General features: G+C 40.5%; 1 protein-coding gene across 2 annotated transcripts in view; it reads left to right on the forward strand.

The window, feature by feature from the left end:
* Window positions 1-20,734, forward strand: part of TAFA1 (TAFA chemokine like family member 1) — a 1,179,244-nt gene that overhangs the window by 1,069,941 nt on the left and 88,569 nt on the right. Inside the window, exons 5-6 of one of the 2 annotated variants that reach the window (XM_085624775.1) lie at window positions 16,737-16,861; window positions 17,084-17,164. In XM_085624775.1, coding sequence (XP_085480901.1) covers window positions 16,737-16,861; window positions 17,084-17,125 — 167 coding nt within the window. In that variant the 3' untranslated portion in view covers window positions 17,126-17,164. The remainder of the gene's footprint in view (window positions 1-16,736; window positions 16,862-17,083; window positions 17,165-20,734) is intronic. The other variant, XM_085624776.1, reaches the window with a different exon arrangement.

The following is a 20,734-nucleotide window of genomic DNA, read 5'->3' on the forward strand; positions in this document are numbered from 1 at the left end:
GGCGGGCGGAAGTGTCCTAGTACCGCTCTGCAGCCTGGGAGCTGTAGTCTCTTCACTGCGGCCGAAGATGTCAGAACGCCGGTAGGGAGACACACAGCGTTGGTGGCCCTGGTGCAGTAGGCGGAACCCCTGGTACGTGTTGACTCTCCGGCTGTCGTAGTGGTTATGTGCGCTAGATGCCCCCACTCCACCAAGGGAGCCTCTCGTTTTTCAGCGCCTCCGGGCGCGATGGCGGGTGGAAGTGTCCTACTACCGCTCTGCAGCCTGGGAGCTGTAGTCTCTTCACTGCGGCCGAAGATGTCAGAACGGCGGCAGGGAGACACACAGCGTTGGTGGCCCTGGTGCTGCAGGCGGAACCCCAGGTACGTGTTGACTCTCCGGCTGTCGTAGTGGTTATGTGCGCTAGATGCAACTCTATGGGGACTCCCATCTCGTGTAATACAGCCCAAAGTTTAGCTCTCGGGACCATATCAAATGCTGATTTCAGGTCAACAAATATCAGATAGAGACTGCCACCCTCCACTGAGACTGTCTTCCAAAATAATAATTGCAGCCTTAGAAGTTGGTCCACAGTTGACACCCTTTTCCTAAATCCTGCCTGAAGATCACTCAGGACATTCATCTTTTCCATCCATAGATGCAGACGGTTATGTAATATTCTTGCAAACAACTTTTGGGCAACATCTATTAGGCTAATTGGCCTATAATTTACAGGGAGCAACGGTGACCCTTTTTTAAATATAGGAAGTATTTCAGCTCCCAACCACGTGTCTGGGATACTCATACCTTTCGTAATGGCATTAAATAGGGTCCATTAATATGGTACCCATATAGAAGGTTCTTCTTTGTATAGATCCCCAGGGATCTTGTCGAGCCCAGGTGCTTTAGACATAGAAAGAGTTTTGATAGCACCCTCTATTTCTAATGCTGTTATTTCCTCAATGGATACAGATTGCTCTAATGGGAGGGGAGCCTCCGCAACTAATAAATCAATTTCACTTTTTGTCTCCACAATACTGTTATGCTTTTGTACTGATGGACCTATGTAGTAAATTGCCAGAAGTTCATTTTTTATCTGAGCTAGGCCCCTCACCCCCACTGCAACAACCGGCAGGAACAAAAGATCCCCGCTAAAGAGCCCCAGTTTGGGAGCCCGTCAGGTATTGCAGCGCCGACCTGACGAGGGGCAGGCTCATATGATGAAGCATGACACCTAGCTTGCTGGGTGTGTGAGAGCTCTAGTTCCGTAAGGGGATTTCCCCCCTTTTTTCCTTTTCACTCCTCTTTCCTTATCTTTTAGTAAGTGTGGGACTACCTTAACACCCTCACCCTTTAGTATCTCCTCCCCCGCCCTTTCTTTGTTTCTGAGGAACTTTGTACCTTCCTAGCATACAGTCTTTCGGGGCTCATACTCTGGACATCGTTAAACTAGCCCCCTCTGTCCCCCTTTTGGATATCACCCTTTGAATTGTTAACAGGACGCAAACCTGCATCGGTGTTGTTTTCAGCTTGACTGTCAAAGTGTTTTGAAAAGGGGATCTGGAGACTGGTCTAGATGAAGCTGTTTGCAAGAGTTGTAGAGTCTCAGGATAAGCAAAGAGTGGAATACAGTACCAGAAAACACTCTAAGCATCCATTTATGTGGAAGACATTATGCGCATCAAGAAACAGTCTTTTGTAGAAAAGGAAAAATGTGCTATAGGAACCCACCCGATTAGTGTAGAAAACATCTGTAGCAATGCTGTTAGAGTCTAAAATAGTCAGTGGTGCAATGCTGATAGGGTTGTGAGAATGCTGTCTAATAAAAATGTCCAACCAGGGAGTAATGATATGAAGATTGGCCCAACCCCTGCAGGAAGTACTCTTCACAGATCTACTGATGTTGCATTATACTTTGGAATATAAGATGAAATCACTTAGGTATTAAGCGATGTTTTACACAGCAAGCTCATTGTTTTCTTGCATGTGTACTTTTTGTTATATTCTTGACCTTTCTTCCTTTAGGGCCCCTTTTACGAGTTTGGTGGAGCGGGAGTGGAACAGTTCACTAGCGCCTGCTCCCGCTCTACCAAACCCGAATGCTTCCCGCCGACCAGATTACAATACAAATCATTGTTTGGCGGGCAGGAAGCACGGCAGACCCATGGCAGAGCAGAAAAAATGCTCAATTAGCCTTTAATCCTGCCCGCCTTGGGACCGCCACAGCGCGTTCCAGCACGGCATGGACTATAAAGTCCATGTCGTGCTGGAACTGGGAGAGGGCTTACGTGGGGGGGCACAACATGCCCCCCTGCAGGCACCTACCTGCATGGGGCAAGGGGGCCCTATAGGCCCTATTTGTTTCCCCACTGACAGCTTTTACATGGCAATGCTGTCTGCCCTGTAAGGCTGGTGGTCGGGAAACTCAAAATATGCATGGCGGTGCTTGCAGCAGCACTGCTAGCATATTCTGTGCCCCTCACTGCCGCACCACGACCCTGGTGGTTGCGGCTGTCAAATTGCGGTCTGACAGCCAAACTTTTAATATGGTGGTTGGACCGCCGGTATGGCAGTGGCTGGATCACCACCGCCGTGAGACTGGTGATCCATGGACAGCAAGACTCGTAACAAGACCCTTAGTTTGTGTGTATTCCTTTTCTATTGTTACATTTAAAAAAAATTGCTTTGTTTTCCTGGTTGTGCACTCCATACATTTTATGTTTTCACAATTTAAGGACAGTGGGTTTTTTCGTGTCAAAGGGAGATATTGTTATAAAGCAGATTTTCTGGATACATCTGTATTAGAATGCTTCTTCCATGATATTTTATCGCTGTTTCGACTGCTAAAGTCGCTAAAGTTTGTTGAGAACTGTTAAACTGCGGACAAGACCTGTGACTTCTTGGCTCATACTGGAGCTGTTAAAAAATGTCCTGGGTCCGTACATGTTATCCTCTATACCACAGTGTCACGATCAAGGCCCAAACCTAGAGCACGATTAGGGTCGGCCCGGTAAACGGTATAATTTTATTTGCACTTCATATATAAAAGTGGTAACAATTTCCACACCAAATTCTACAAAATGCATTACTATTTTGCGAACCAAACAATGTACTAATAGGTCAGTTCACAAAATACAGAATCATAGTGGTTCGCAATTCAACCTGCCTTATCAGTGTTCATGAGGTAGGTCTCAAATTATGATCCACTATGATTGGCCACAATCTCAAGTATGGAGGCCTGCTGGGGTCAGCAGACCACCATGTCATGTGATTGCTTTTAAATAAAGCAATCTTTTTTTCAGCCTGTTCTCCTTTTAAAGGAAAACAGGATGCATTTAATAAAAAACATAAAAGTTACACAAGCCATTAAAAACAATTCTAAATCATAAAAAAAGGTTTTAAGCAACATTCATAAAGTAGGAAGGAGTCACTTGGGGCCCTTTCCCATTTCCTAAAGATTTACCACCTCCTTTGAGCTGGTGGTGAAATATTAATGTTTTGCTACTAGATTTTATTTGCAAAACATTAAACATACCATAAAGAATCAGTGTTTGGAAAACCTTTTCTGAATCGTGAAATGGCTTTAACCCATTTAAAAAAGGTTTTCCCATTCCCTAACTCTCTTATTTCCAAATTCAGAAGGTTTGCACCTTAATTAGGACTTAAAAGATGGGCACAACAGGGATTTGTCCAACCAAGTATGCTGCAGTGTATTCTTATTTCTGCCTTATGTGTACCACAAAAGACATCCAACACTTCACATCACACTGTCACAAACAGCTAGAGCATATTAAGTTAATTTGATTGAACTCAGTATACAGAATTGAACTTTCTAAAACAAACATCTTATGAATCGTCACATATATCGCTTTTGCATGTGAAGAAGTTAGACATCTCCCACCCAAAAGGCACTCTTGATCAGCAGTTATGTTATGCTATTAGGCTCTTAGTAATTGAATTTTCACCACTTCTTTGTGCTAGGTGAAATAACCATCTACAGATGGCATTCCTGAAAAGGAAAATACAGAATTAATGTATTTAATTAGCTGCTGTTGAAGGGGTCGAAAGAAAGTTACTTGAGATGCAATTGAGAAAATAACCAAAGGCAGCGAGGTCCATGACCTGGGAGACAAAACAGCGAACCTTAGTCTTTCATACTGAGCTCTATTAAATTTAGGACATTTGAGTAAGCCAAATTCACAGGGCCTCTTGCAAAGGAGCCTATCTTGAATGAAATTGAATAATGGTCATAAATGGAACGGTGGCCCATACAAAGAACCTTGAATGGCCCACTTTCGTTTTTTAACAAACCAGTGGAGAGGAACGAAGAGTTTAGCATTTCAAAACCTGCTTGTAGACCATGAACCAAACATGTAGATGACTTAAGAAACAGGTGCTCGGGTAGTTGTGGCACAAGCCCACGATGAGCTATGGCTAATATTTTACTGTCATAACTTCAGAAGGATATCGCTTTTCAGGGGTCCCAATTTGAGGAGTGAAGCTAAAGCTTAAATCAAAGTTGGGAAAGAAAAAGAACTTAAAAAGGCTCTGGGATTTGGATGCTCACTGCAGACATCTCTAAAACTTGCAGATTACAAGTTCAGATTCCAACACAGCCATTTTAGCCCGTAATCTTTTACAGATTGATAAACAGAGGAAAATGGAAAATAGTGATACCTGTTCCTTACAATAATTATAAACTGCATAAACTGCCGTATTGAGCGCACTTAATAAAACAAGTTAATATTGTAATGAATCATTTTGTATTTCACTTTCTGTTCCACTTCATGTGACAAAGTTTGTGCTGCCCTAAAAAACGATTATCATATAATAGAATAAACAGCAACATGTTTACGGGACATTAAAATGTGAGGCTGGTGATGAAAAAAACCTACGACATCTTAACTAAAAAAATATATAAATTGACAAAAGTATTATGTGGACACATCCCTGATGCACTGTACTACTGTCCTAGTGATATTGTAACCCAAGCCGTCTAAACGTGCTTTGTAAGCATAGCCTTGCATTATTGGCAATATGGTTGTGTTGCTGCTAATATCTTGTCATGAGAATTAGACATTGATCTGCAAAGAATTCCCACAAACATCCATTAGTATTAAGCACGTTATTGGATTTGATACTGCTCTGTGATGATTTGATCAATAATAGAAGTCATTATCTTACCGTAAAAACGATCTAATTCCGCTCTTATTGAACCAAAATATGAGTTTTTTTAAGATGATGTGGTGCCCCTCTGTGCCACTTCAACGAAGGGTTTGGGAGAAATTATCTATTTTTCTGTATAAATATCGCAGCTACTTGGAAACCAAGAAACACACTAAACTAGAGATCTGAGTGTAAATTGAAACATGGAAATCTAAGGCAATTACTTTGACAACTCTTATAAGTCATTCACGAACTGCTTGTGCTGATGAGAGGCACCAAAACCATTTCCGAAATAAGAATATATTTTTAGAAATAACATTTATAGTGTTTTTTACTATAGATCTGAAACAGTGAATGTTTTTTCCATAAAATTCGATTGGTCCCCTTATATGGGAACCCTTGACAATCAGTGACACAAATGTTCCTCCCAGAGCCATCTCTTAATGCAATTCCGGGTACTGTTTGCAGCTGCTTTAGCATGTATTTGTGATACTGCAATGGATTTCCAGGCCAGCTTTTCTAAGCTCTTGAGGCATAAACAGAAAAGAAAATCTGTATATTTTCAGCAACTTTCTCAAATGTGAGAGAAAAACTTTAATTCAATTTCATTTTAATTGTAATTCTAGGAAGGAATTTCGGTCCAACATTCCAAGAGATGGCTCCTTTGGGCGTTATGTCAGAAAGTGAAGTACAGAGATATTGTCCTATAAAAGTATCATCACCAGAATATCGACTACCATTATATTGTGAAGGAACATATAAGTAGGCAAATATAGATACGGTATGGACTATGCCATTTTAACTGTGAAATGTACCTATGGATGCTTATATGTCGGAGATTCAATACTTTGATTCAAAATTGATCAACACATCCGTCTTCTAGAACACTCACTCATGACATAAGTAACATGACGTGACATGACATAATACACACACGGGAGATAAGTGACCACACCATTGGCAAGAAATAGCATGTCTTTGCAAAAATTCCAGTTGAGTAATTTAAACAATTTTTACTGGAAGCCATTATAGCATGTGTTATTTTGCAAACACTAACCTACATTTGAACAACCATGGTAATTAACTAGGATTATTAGGTTATAATAAAAAGCAATAAATGTCATTAAACAAGTTCCAAAATACAACTGAGCGTAATTGAACAGAAAAAAAGTATCTCAATGGGCATTGCACAAATCTGCTGAGTGTAACAAATGATAGAAACACGATCCTCAAACTAATTTAGCAGTCTGGGTAAACAGAGAAATCGTTGAAATGATAGCATTGCTCATAATGTGCAGGGTGCAGACCAGCACATACTCAGCAGAATTGATAAAAAAGGTGATCGTCTGAAAATGTGAATTTATAATTTTGATGACCGTCTCGTAAGTAACTTTGACGAGAAATAGTCGTTAGTATAGTTGTGTCGCGTGCTTCGCATGTCAACACTAATAGCACCAGTGAAACGTTTATCTTATGACGATACGAACTCCACATGAGTCACCTATCCGTTCGAATCCTATAATACGGGTTCACTTTGTTAACACTTGTGCATCGAACGTTAATAATACCATCACCAGCAGTTTTATCCGAGCGTTTACCTATTAACATAACCGATTCAACACGATTTATTAACCGTTTTGTACCGCTCACACGCACTATTTAAGAGTTCACCTTTTACACGCAAAGAGTGTATAAAAAACACTCATGACTAACAGAACATGTGTGGAGCCGTGCGGAGAACCACACAATTCCTCCCACTAAATACACTGCTAACAGCCCAACCTCCACTCTAAAATTGCTACCGAGCGTCGTCCTCACTTTTGGATTGAAAGCAATAATCACCACATTAGAAAGTATGTTATATTTCTAATGATCAATTTTTACAAAGACATTATCGTTTCCTCATTATACTGTTGCAATACAGATTTGTCCCTGATGAAGGGTTGTTCCAACCCGAAATGCATTGGATAAAAATCAAATGAGACATATAAGATGCTTAACTCTTCAAAGACAAGTGAATAAAACTTACTTCCAGAAGAAATATACTCCTGACTACCTCTCTTTTTTGAAGAACCAGTTAAATGTATTTAAAATTGGTATAAAGACCTCCACCAGGAGACCTACTTAGTGCCCAGGGGGACACATCCACGCAGTGTTGTGCTGCCTTCTTTATTCTGGAATACTGAAAACTATGTGCATCACATACTGACATGGACTGGATGTGTGACATGCCTATTACTACAACCTATGAACAGTCCATACACCAGCTCCCTGACAAAGTGTCCGCCCACCTTGACTATTGGATGTACCTTTTCTTTCACACACCCTAACCACCTGTAGTTATGTGATTTCTGTAAGGATTTGCTATCTCCTCCGTGGCTTTTTGCCTCAAGAAACAAGACTTTCCCCGGTAACATATGTATAAAAACTAACCAAAACAACACTGAGTTTAAGAAACTAAGGGCCACATGTATCAAAAATCCATTTAAATAGCGAGTTTTAGGTAATCACTATTTAAGGAATGCAAAGTGGAACATAGAAAAATAGTGATTACCTAATAGCGATTTCTAAAGATTTACAATAGCAATTAGGTAATCGCTATTAGGTAATACTACTCCATTTGTTCTTATGAGCTTACAGGCTAATAGGTGCGAATGGTTTTGCATTGTCTGATTTGCGATTACCTAATTGGTAATTGCAAATCAGGTAATCCAATACCAAGGGTGCTCGGGGGACTAAGGCCCCCCCGAAGCACCCCAAAAATCAAAAATGTGCACATGTAAAGTGCACACATGCCCTACAGGCATGTGTGCGCTACATGGCGCTTTGAGAAATGTATTTTTCAAAATAAGCACATGGTTCCATCGACTTGGAGTTGAATACAGCATTACCTAAATGTACAGTTTGCATTTTGAAAATACTTGGTACATGTGCTACGGGAATGGCAAATTGCGATTCCCTCTTTGTAGTCACAATTTTAGGTATTCGCAATTTTTGTGATTACTTAAAACTGCAACTACAAAGCCTTTCATACATCTTGAAAAGCTATTTTGCATTCTCAAAGGGGTGAAATTACTGATTCACTCCATTTGTGAATGCAACATTGTTTGATACATATGGCCCCTAATGATGTAAAAGATCCAAGCAATTTTTGTAAATATGACAAGTGTAAAAGGGTAACATGTCTATTATTAGAAGGACATCTGAAGAAGGTATTGAACTTTGTAACAAAATCAAAATGCAAGAGAGGTATTTCTGTGAGTTATGGCTCTTTTCAGTTCCATTGAACAATTATTGTCTAAGATTTGCCACAAGGAGGGCTGGAGGGGGTGCAGTGCATTTACCTTTGGCACTCTAAGAAAGATTTTTTCCACCATATCATTTTGGGATCAATTTTTTTCAGGACACACATTTAAAGAATATACATTCTTCTCACTTGCAGCAGAATTACCCACCTTCAAGGAAAACAGTTTTACCAAAAATCACCTTTATAAAATTGTCATTAAGACTGGTTCCCCAGACAGCAGCCTACAGTTTCAAGTTTCATGCATCTCCAGTTAAGAAATGCAGCAAAAAGTCCAGTTCAAAGAGTACATGCCACTTCTGTGCAAGAGCATCATTATCAATGGGACCATCTGCAACCCCCAGGCACCAAAAAAGATTAACAGGAGCAGGCAGGAGAAATGTCCAGCTAACTGATCAACTTTTTTAGTTTAATTTCTCTGCAGATTTATCGTTCTCCAGTGCCATCTACTCTCTCAAGCAATAAGAAAGGCATTCTGGAGGGTAGGCAAGTTTCATTGGCAGCACTGTATCCTTTTTGCCAGCAAGAATTTAGTGCCAATAGCTCCAGATAAGTTTTTTGATTTTAGGTACTCAGACAAGAGCTGGAGATAACACTCTCCAGATACCTCTGTTAACCAATCAAAAATGTATCAATGCAGCTTATAAGTCTTTTTTTGTCATTAGTTCTGGCCAAGCAGAGCATTTCAAAAGGTAAATCCGACCAGTGATTGGTGTTAGCCTCTAACGGAAAAGGGCTATGTTGGCTTTCTCTTTGTAAGCATTCCAGAATTGTGATCCAGTTCACTTTCTAGAATTTACTTTCATGTGAAGTCGATCACATTGTCCACTTTACCACAGAAACCCAAATAGTGGATTTGTTCTTTCTGAGTGGTGGGCTTCCTAAATCTCCAAGGCCCAACCTTGGCTTTTCAATCACTCCTATAAAGGTCAACTGGAAACTTCATCTCCAAGGTCTGCATACTATCGAAGTATTGAAGCAAGAATATGGAATGTAAGAACTATTGTGACGGTAAGTATATACAGGAAAGTAAACATTTTCTATACTTACTGCTCATATATATATACCTGGACAATATATATGTTAGGGCAGCTAGATGTGAAGTTAAGAATAGCAAATCTTTACATACCTATCTATATTCACCTTCAGAATATGTTTCTGGTGGATATTCATGTACAATATTTTAGTCTGACATTCAAACCCAGAGTCCCATCTTCTTCGGCTCAAGTGTCATTTTTGACTCAGTTACCACAGTTTCTGGTTTCCATATTTAAAGGAGATGAGTTCTATGTGAGGTATCTGCCAATAGACGAATCTTCTTTCCTTTCTTTGGCCTTTTGTGCAGACTTCATTTGAAGTTCAGCTGCTGGTTCTCCCAGCTCATGGGTGAACCTTTGATGTGAATAACAAGGGGCAGGCAGGAATATGAAATCCTTTTGGCTCAACACTGCAGCTAAAGTTAGTCAGGCTATCTAACGTTGTTTAAACCCTCGATTTAACACTTCAATGCTGTAAATTTGCTTTTGATTCAAGTTTTATTTTAGAAGTTCCCATATTTGTATCCAACATATATTCTACACTGGAAAGACCTTATGCAGACCTACTTACATTTCATTATAAATCATATTCTAGGCATTAGTAGATACAGCTTTTCCTTCCATCTTGCACCCCATATCTGCAGTTTGCAAAATTTCGGATTGGGTTTGCACATGTGCAGTTTTTAAGCTTTGATTTTATTCTAATAGGGGGGTTTATGAAGCATGAACCTAACCCTGAAGGGCAGCAGTGTGATGCACGTAGCATGGGATACTAGCCACTGTGAGAGGATTGACACACATAGGCATATTTATTCTTCAAACTTAGGACAATAAATATGTATGCATAAAAAGAAGACATATAATACTCAAATGGAGACACTGTTCCTAAAGAGGGAAAGGGCAAATGAGACCAGTTCGGAAAGAGATAAAAAAGAGGAAAGGCCTAGGCTAGTATTAGGCCCAAACAAGTTTAGATCAGGAGGGAGGGCATACCTTAGTTTCTCTTGTTGCCCTCACACACCCCGAAGGATGTCATGCTTCATCATTGGGCGTTTGCTCCTCGTCGGGCCGGCGCTGCAATGCCCTACGGGTCCCCCGAAGGGTCACTTTAGCGGAGATCTTTTAGAGAAAACGCCGTTTGGTGCATGCGGGTGTGTGGTTTGGGTCCTAATAAAAAGATATGTGGTGATGGGGTGTGTCAGTGACGAGGTAGCCTAAAAATGTCTAAGGGTTACTGAAATAATAAGGTTTAATGTAAATAGCACCCTTGACATACTAAAAAACCCGTAGGTTGGGTGTTACCTTATTGGAAATAATGTGCCATTAGGTAACTAGTGTGTGGTCATGTGGTCGACATGTTTCGCGCCCCAATGGTCCAAAAAAGGATCCTTGGCGCTTCCTCAGGACCAAAAAAGAATAATAGTGAATGTGGACTGAGGGATATTCCAGATAGGAGGACGACTGGGGTAGGTGGTTAAGAGGCCACGCCGGAGCTAAACTCACTAGAAGGTGTGTACGCTCGTCCCCTAATCTATGGAGCATTATTCTCCCCGTTTTTAGGCTTTTATCCTGGAGCGACTTGACTCTCACACAGAGAGCAGCACTATCTTGACCTGTACGCCCGGATAGTAACTGTGGGTAGTATCCCTCAGTCCACATTCACTATTATTCTTTTTTGGTCCTGAGGAAGTGCCAAGGATCCTTTTTTGGACCATTGGGGCGCGAAACATGTCGACCACATGACCACACACTAGTTACCTAATGGCACATTATTTCCAATAAGGTAACACCCAACCTACGGGTTTTTTAGTATGTCAAGGGTGCTATTTACATTAAACCTTATTATTTCAGTAACCCTTAGACATTTTTAGGCTACCTCGTCACTGACACACCCCATCACCACATATCTTTTTATTAGGACCCAAACCACACACCCGCATGCACCAAACGGCGTTTTCTCTAAAAGATCTCCGCTAAAGTGACCCTTCGGGGGACCCGTAGGGCATTGCAGCGCCGGCCCGACGAGGAGCAAACGCCCAATGATGAAGCATGACATCCTTCGGGGTGTGTGAGGGCAACAAGAGAAACTAAGGTATGCCCTCCCTCCTGATCTAAACTTGTTTGGGCCTAATACTAGCCTAGGCCTTTCCTCTTTTTTATCTCTTTCCGAACTGGTCTCTTTTGCCCTTTCCCTCTTTAGGAACAGTGTCTCCATTTGAGTATTATAGATATAACACGGAGCACAGACACTGGACCATAACTAGCTCCCGGTCCCCCCCCTTCTCTTTGATGTACAGATAAAAAGAAGACATACCACGAGGCAGTGTACGTAAGAGATACAGTATAAGATGATAGCAAAAAAATGGATTTTGAGACATTTTCTGAATTTCACAAATGAAGAAGCGTGTCTAGGATGCAAAGGGAGGTCATTTCAGAGTATCTGTCCATATGCCAATAAGGCCTGTTGTTGTGCACATTCTTTGCGGACCTTCTGAATTTCCAACCTGGACAGGAATGTGCTCTTAGTAGTGTGTGTGTGATTAGACACGCCGAATTTAGAGGCAATTAAGCCAAGTTTACTCAAATGAAATGCATTATCGAGCGCACAGCTATCTCTGACGTTCCAGGCAGGGAGAAGTATCTAATACAGAAAGAAATATTGGGAAATATGTTTGATTAAACAAAGTGACAGCTTTAGGTTAAAACAAAGCAGATGTGACTGGCCAGAAGACTTCAACTACAGCAGAATAACACCCCATGTGTCCAGTTTACAGAAATGAGGGAAACCAGCAATATAATGGACTTATAGACACCTGTGATATTTAAGGTGTGCTTTCTGAGAATCCTTCAAAAAGAGTGGCTTTCGAAAAAAAATTACTCTGTCTATGACTAGTGCGGTTGCTCAAATTTTGGGTATCAGAGCCTGACTGTTTAGAGAATGAACAAAAGACATATGGCATAAATACATAAAAATGTGTTACCTGGATAGAGAATGTGTGGTCCAGGTCTGGGGCAATTATATACACAGAGAAATACAGCAGGATAGCAGTGTCCACCTGTGCATCAGGGTGCAGGTGCACCATCAGGAGACTGGCCCTGTTAGTCATCATTCTGTGCGGTTGTGCGTTCATAGCCCCAGGTCATTGAAAGAGACTTGAGACGTTACTGGTTCATTAGTGCAATATGCAATCAATGACTGGATCTTACTTGGGTCTATTGCATGCTCTTCTGAATGCCAGGATACCTTCCTGCAAATCTAACCACCTTGGTTCCAAGTTTGGAGCATCAATCTGCATTATGAAACACCCAGTTACCCATCAGTCAGACACTGATCATTGATGCCCCTTCCAAGCGGCCTCTAAAGGCCAGGTGAATTGAACACTGACTCGCAGATGATCAACGTTCTCTCTTCTCCCTGGAGGGAACTTAATGATGTGCATAATTCATTCTCTCCTTTGTATGGTGACAATCCAGTGAAATGGAGACTACACTCTGTTCTGATACATTGATAGAGGACATACTACAACAGGGGCCATATGACTCCTTTTGTCAAACAAATTTGTACTTGAGGCTAAAGAAAGTGGAATTGAGTTTAATCGAGGCTATTGTATCCCTCGAACATTCTATACATGCCTATTCCCAACCCACCCTTACTCAACATGTGAAATGAACGGCTATAAATATGGGAAATATTCTTCTTTTTGTGTGAATAAAAAGGATATGAAAACACATATCCATAGTGGCATTCATCATGGGCTACGCAAACTCAGTCAAATCTGCAGGTTATTGTCTATACTGCATTTTTCACTTTTCTGAGTGCACTTTACTGCCATTGAGTCTTGGTTACTACTTTGAAATAGTTAGGAGAACAATATAAGCAATAATTTGGTTTCATTCACATTTATTCTTGTGTATTTTAAGCTTATTCATCAACTATCCCTAGTCGGCAGTGCCTAAAAAACTACAATATTCGAATCACAAACTTTATAGAATAAAAGTGTTGAAAAGTAAAAAAAAAAAAAAAAGGAAAGGTTGTGGGGAGGGAATTTAATTTAATACAGAGAAAGGCTGCTAAGAGAATACACACTGACCTGGAAGCTAGAAAGAGGACTATTCAATGCCAAGTGCGGGAGGTTGCTTTAAGAGTAAGGATGTATAGTGTGCAAAAGGGTGCATTATGGGTTTATGTTCTTGGTATTATCTCTATCAGCCTGACACGAGCCACATACATACATTGGTTGCGATTCTGTGATCACAGCGCTAATTCTCTTGTCACTGCTCTTGTTTCGAAAGAGAAATTGGGCAGTACGAAATGCAATTAAAGGATTTTCTGTCTCTGATCCAGTTATACATCCGGGGGCTGAGTGAATCGCAGGCTGCCATCTGACCTTGCTGATAAATTGTTGTCCGTGAGCATCACGCAATGTAATGTCCTGCAGATAGCGGGCAATCTTGCACTCGATCAATGCCTCGCAGCTGGAATGACCGCAGTTTTGCAGAACAAAAGGGGCATTCATTGCCCTAACTACCGGCATTGTGTTGACAAAGAAGAAACGCCGCCCTGATAACAAACGTGTTGCTCACAATCCGGAGACATTTTCTTGCTTCATTCTTTTTCTGTACTTTGAAAAATTATTCTCTACGTGTTCCCTAGTGGTATATTTCTGAAGCCTGAAATGTTTCACTGCGCTATAAAATGGACACAGCTGCGTCTTTGGAACAGGGGGACCAAGGGGCATGTTTGCAAACCCCTATCGCCACAGAAAGGTCCCTTTTTCTCGAGGTTGTGGTGGGGATAGGGGCTTCGCCTTATTCACAAGGCGGTGTTGAGGCACTTAATGCTGCCTTGTGAATAAGGCACCGTTTCACGGTATACCTAGCGTGAAAAGGGAGGGCAATGGGTGTTTCAGTGGGCGTTCCACCGCAGCGCACACTGACCCAAAATTAAGACCAGGGGTAACCTGGTCTTACCCTGGTGCAATGAGGAGAAATGTTTGATTTCTGCTGTTTCCATGTGTGCTCTGTTGTGCAGCACACATAGAAACAGCAAAACACCATTGATTATTTATGTGCAGTAAGGTGTCCCTTCCTGCACATAAACAATCATTGAAAGAATATGATGCTTTGCAACTTCTATGTGTGCTAGATGAAGCAGCATATGTAGAAGTTTCAAAAAGCCATTTCAGATTGTTTATGTAGCACATAAACAATCATTCTCAACGCAGGCAAGGGTGCCTGCGTTTGCTTTAGGCAGCTAAATTAGAGCCAGCACCGAGGGGAACGCAAGGCTGCACTGTATTCTTGTAAATACTGTGCAGCCCTGCATTTCAGAATTTGGACCACTTCCTTGTAAATATGCCCCCAAGTTCCTCTTGGCGTCGGCTCTACATCCTGTGATTCTGGAAAAATTGCTGAATCTCCCCGTGGCTACAAAAAAAAAATGAATGTGTCCTGTAATGTAACTGTAATGTAACTGGTGCTCATGTAAAGTGCCCCAATACCTTCCGCTAGCGTTTGCGCTATATGAAACTGCAACAAAAAAATAAACAATTTTTACATTTCATAGATTGGAACGTTTACTCTAGGAGATTTATGAGAAATTCCTAACCCACAGCCTATATAGCCACCTTTATATCTGTTTCCCCCTATAATATCCACTCCTTGCCAAAACATACAAAACCCTACTTTTTAATGACATGGAGATTCCTCAGGTGAAAAATGTTCCTAAGCACTGGATTGGCTTAAAGAAGGTTTATGAGAGTACACTGAGATAGTAGGCTTGTTCTACACTTGCTCGAATGTGCACTCCACCCCTGTAAAGCACAGTGGGTTCAAAGTTTTACGTTAGGGCATTTTGGGCAAATTAAAGACGTATAAAGGCTTTTTTAAAGCACGCCTGGTCTTAAATACTGAACAAAAATCTTACTTAAAAAACCCATCATAAAGGGCCCTCCCCACTGTAGATATGTTTTAATAATTGGTGCACAATGACAGGCTTCAAAGCCTAGCAGAACAATATTCACTTTGTCCCAGGGCTGACAAGATTAGAATCCAGGCAGATTCAAATGCGACAGATGTTCTTCAACAGGATCCTGAATCTGGGTTGATCCCAATGAATCAATTCATCTCAAGGCCAGGTGTCAGTGGTGAATTTCCGTAGTGTCTGAGTTTCAAAGATTTTGAATTAGGTCTTCCAGCTTCAGTGCTTAAATTGTAACATTAAATCTAGTACTGGTTACCTATTAGACATATATGAGCAAACATGCTCCTAAAACACAAGCATGGCAGTTCGGTCATCATTCCAAAAAGCGGAAACAATGAGAACGAATAAAGATATTTCTCCTTGGCGTGGAGGCGTACAATTCTGGCACTTTTCCAAATTTATCAGTGTTGGTAAATCTGGGAATGTGTCAGAGTGCATGGGTGGATGCGTGCAAACACCCACGCTCCACTTATGGCACACATCTCTGGCGTGCAGGTAGCAATTTGTGCTGCCTTGCATTACCGTAGATTTACCCAGTCATGCAGGCCCACGCAAGGTTGCCTTGCGCAGCTTAGTAAAACTCATTTTAGGTTTTGCGTCACCCTGCATCCCCTTATGCAGTGTAGGGCGAACTAAAAATTTTTATAAATTTGGCTGCCAGTCTATAAATCTTCACATTCATCAAAAAGTACATATGCTTACAAGGCATTAGTGGCTGTGTAACCATATTAGGGTCTCAAATTTGTCTGTTTACTAGCATGTGCTTTGTTGCAACTGCACAAATGGTAATATTATTGAAAATGTTGGTATTTATCAAGAAGAATCTCTTCATTTTTAATGGTCACTCAACATTGTCTGTAAACATTCCATTCATTGTGGTTCCCAGGAGTAGACTAACAATCAACTCATTGGATATGAAGTCCTCTCACTTTTTGTAAAATTGTGTTGTTATCACTTCTACCCTATCTCATGCTGCACACTTCTTTTCGGTCACTCGCATCTCAGTTTTCCTTTTTAAGGCAGCTCCTTGTGGACTCTGTTGGGGCCATCAGGAAAGCAGGCACGTATAACCAGTTTAAATTGTCACTGAGAGTAGCCCAGCATCAACATTTTACTGTGTTTAGATCAATGCCTCCTGGGAAATGCAGTAAATCTGTGTCTACTTTGTGCTGCTGCCGAGCCATGTCGCTAGAGGTGATACACACAACTAGTGAGATTTAAAATTAAGGTGTACTCTCAAAGCAATAACCTTCTCTGTCTTCCTCAGCTTCCATAGTCATTGGAAAATGGTGGTGTGAAATGGAGCCCTGTCTAGAAGGAGAGGAGTGCAAGACATTACCGGATAACTCGGGCTGGATGTGTGCAACTGGCAATAAAGTTAAGACCACAAGAGTAAGTGCCTGGCACCTTCTTATTTCAATGTTAACGAGAAATCTAGTCCTTTCGATTATTTTATTCCCGATTACTGACATGATTTCTAAAATAAAAAATAACAATTGTAGTGAACATGTCTACGATTGCACAGTTAAAGGTAATTTAAAATAATTTGAACCAGTGCTTTAAATGGGCTGGTGCTGTCAGGTTCTGAGTACCGGCACTTCTTGTCTTTTAAAGGGAGAGTATCGGCACTTCTCTGCAGAACTACAATTCTTTTAATGGAACGGTACAACCGCTTCTCTCCTGACTGCAGATACTGTGAGTACCTGACATTCTTCTTTTTCCATTTCAAGCACTGATTTGAACTGAGAAATTGCTTTTGTTAAACATTTGTTTTCTCTAATGCATTTCCTTCCACACTTTTACAGTTCTTTGATGTACACATCATTATTACCCTAAAGGTCTTACCCTTGCAAACCTCTCAACGCATTACAATCAATGTATTGTATTTCACCAGTGATGCTTGGCTTCCACTTTCCTACTAGCTACCCAGTTCAGAAGACAAAAACTATAAAAAAAATGAGAATGTAACAGGACATGGGGTCATGCATAGCAAACGTTTTGTGGGCAGGATCAGCAAACTCAAAACATCTAAAAATGTGTTTTTAGGGAATCCTTCTAAGTTACATAAATGTCCTGAGCAATACAGTGAATCAAATGCACTTGACTGCATTATAAAAAAAAGAGTAAGCTGAACCCCCACAGTAGAAACTTATGGACAGAAGTCAGAAGATAAAGTTTGCATCGAAGTGGGGAACATTGCTAAATATAGCATTTATTTATTTATTTATAACATTTATAGAGCGCTGCTGTTACCCGAGGGTATATTATCTACTGGCGGTCGCCAGTATATAGTTATAGTTAGGACCGAGTTCCCATAGGAAATCTGAAAATTCTATTTTGAATAACTTTGGCGCCGGTTGACGAATCCTCGCGAAATTTTCAAAACTAATGGGGCGCTCCGCTCAGCTCCTACTCTGAAAGTCTCGGGGTGATTCGTCAAGGAGGGGCTGAGAAAAAAGGGGGTCCCAAAACGTGTTTTCCCCATGCATTTTCCCATAGGACCTTTAGTCGAAGGTACAGCCCGAACGGCTGAACAGAATTACTTGAAATTTGGCAAAGAGGAAGTCCTCAGGTCAGGCATGTGCCTTTTGCATATATGGTGTCAATCTGTTCAGTAGTTCCTGAGAAAATTGCAATTAAAAGTACATAAATATCTATATGCGCGCACCGTTCGCGCACGGTGCGCGCACCATAACGTGCGCGAGCGTAATTCTGATTGGTGGTTACATGTCAGTCAACATTCGAATCGGTCGAAATCAGGAAGTGTCGGCCGCCATTTTGTTTGTGACAGTGAAAAAGAAAGGTGGAGAATGTGAAAAGGGGGCAGGGTAGAGAGTTCCTGACCGCCTAGCCTTTGTCAGGGGGACCCTGAAGGACCCCGAAAGGGTGAAAACATTTTTTAATTTATTTTTCAAAAAATCACGGGGTGTGCGCACGGTGCGAGCACCGTGCGCGCACGGTGCGTGCACCGTGAAAAATACTTTTAAAAAACCAAACATTTTAAACTGTTTATAAGTTTATAGAAGATATTAACTATGCTGTTCAACTTTATCCAAATTAAAAAAAAAAGAGCTGAGCCATTCCATATTACAGGATACAGTCAATCTATAACTATATACATAGGTAGTTTATTGTAAAATAAATATATAATAAATATAATAATACATACATAAATTAGCATTTAAAAAACCTTACAAATTCACTTAAAAAACCATAGGTTTCACACACGTTATAGTTAGGAATTAGCATTTGAAAAACCTTGCAAATTCCCTTAAAAAACCATAGGTTTCACACATGTTATAGTTAGCTGGACATTTCACTCGTAAAAAACCATTGAAATACCCCTGTTATAGTTAGTTCAGATAACTATAACTCGCGCGACCGCCACTCTATCACAAGGATGATGTCATCAGTGATATCATGAGTGATGTCACTGACCATGTCATGAGTGATGTGATATGTGACGTCATCAGCAGTGGATTGCGGGCGCGCGAGTTATAGTTACCTGTGAAGTGAATATATATATATATATATATATATATATTTCTCCAAACGTTTCCTCGTCAAGGACACAAAAACGTAGCGCACACTCTCGATGATATTTCAAGTTTCTTTTTTATTCCATTTCAAGGGCAGACAAACGCGTTTCGGCCATGCTGGCCTTTGTCAATGTCAACGCACGCTATGTTTGCACAGTTTAAATAATCATTATTCAACCTACGTCATTTCAGATTGAAATAGAAAGAGGACTGTCACATTTATAGAACTCTTCTAAAGGCAGGTCTAATTGGCGGCCATTTTGAGCTAGTACAGAAATATTTATTCCTATACCTGAAGTTCCAAAAATAAATCCATATATACATATATACATAGCAGACATTCTAATTTCATATCGAGGTAGTTCCTAAATTTATCGGAATACCATTTCTTTATAATTTTACGCCCTGGATGGGCAAAAATGTATACATGCAGTAATAGACATCATAAATTACTTCATTCATGTTCGATCTCGCCCTGAATGGGCAATTGCCTTTACTAGGTCACAGTTCCTATCAATCCTTCTGTGGGTTTGAATATATTTACAATTAAAATCAATCAAATTCCGTTACAAAATATAAATTTCTTTTAGGAGGGAGAAGTTTTCTTCAAAATATATACAAATGTATGAACTTTTTCTCAACAGTATTCCCATAATTCATTGGGATGCTCTAGTTTCACCACACCACATATCTTTATTATTCTTTTCAAATGATAATTCCTTATTTTCTCACTTATCACCATAAACTTTTTATTCCACTCATTGATATTTAATCCTCATCACCTGGTATTCTCACATCCTCTTATATCACAGTTATTTCTAGCAGTTTCACATTTCCCTTTTGCTAATGTTCTAACCAACATGAATCCACATTTCTTCCTCACAGTTTAGTCCATTCGGTGCCAGAGTGCGAAGTTCTAAAATATATTTTGATTCCAGCTGTCTAAGAGTTCTTATCCTGTCACCACCTCTTCTAAGTGGTGGGACTCGATCTAGGCAGAAGAATTTTAGAAGATTACTATTGCTGTTTTGTTTTTCGGCAAAATGCCTGGCTACCGGGTAATTGGTGTCAATTTTAGTTATAGCACGCATGTGCTCTAAAATTCTCTTTTTCGTTTGGTGTATCGTGCTCCCCACGTATTGAAGGTTGCACGAACATACCAGACAATAAACTGTGAAGTCTGAATTGCAGTTCAATAATTTACTGATGTTTTTTGATTGGTCATTACCAGGGGTCTGATAAGTTTTTATAACTTTACTATTCCTACATGCCTTACATTTTAGGCAGGGGTAGTAGCCTTTGATATTATGATGGCCTGTGTCCTTTTTAGAAAAATAACTGTGCACTAGCATATCTTTTAAGGAGACATTTTTCCTATAGGTTATGCTAGGTTGTTTTGTTATTTTCTTGCCGATAATTATATCTGCCTGAAGGATCCCCCAATGTCTCTTGAGAATTTTATAGATTTCTCCCGAGTCTGCGGAGTAGGTAAAGATGAGTCTGGTGATATCATCATTATTTGTTTTTGGGGACTTGTGTAAAAGATCTTCTCGTTTACGTGTTTCTGCCCTATTTGTTGCTACCTTGAGAATTTGCTGTGGGTACCCTCTCTGTTTGAAGCGCTCCATCACTTCTCTGGTGGCAATTTCATAGTTCTCTTTGGTGGTGTTATTTCTTTTTAGACGAAGACATTCACCATACGGTATACTATTCACCAGACAGCGTG

This window comes from Triturus cristatus, chromosome 9, assembly GCF_964204655.1.
Source record: "Triturus cristatus chromosome 9, aTriCri1.1, whole genome shotgun sequence".
In the NCBI taxonomy this organism is placed as follows: Eukaryota; Metazoa; Chordata; class Amphibia; order Caudata; family Salamandridae; genus Triturus; species Triturus cristatus.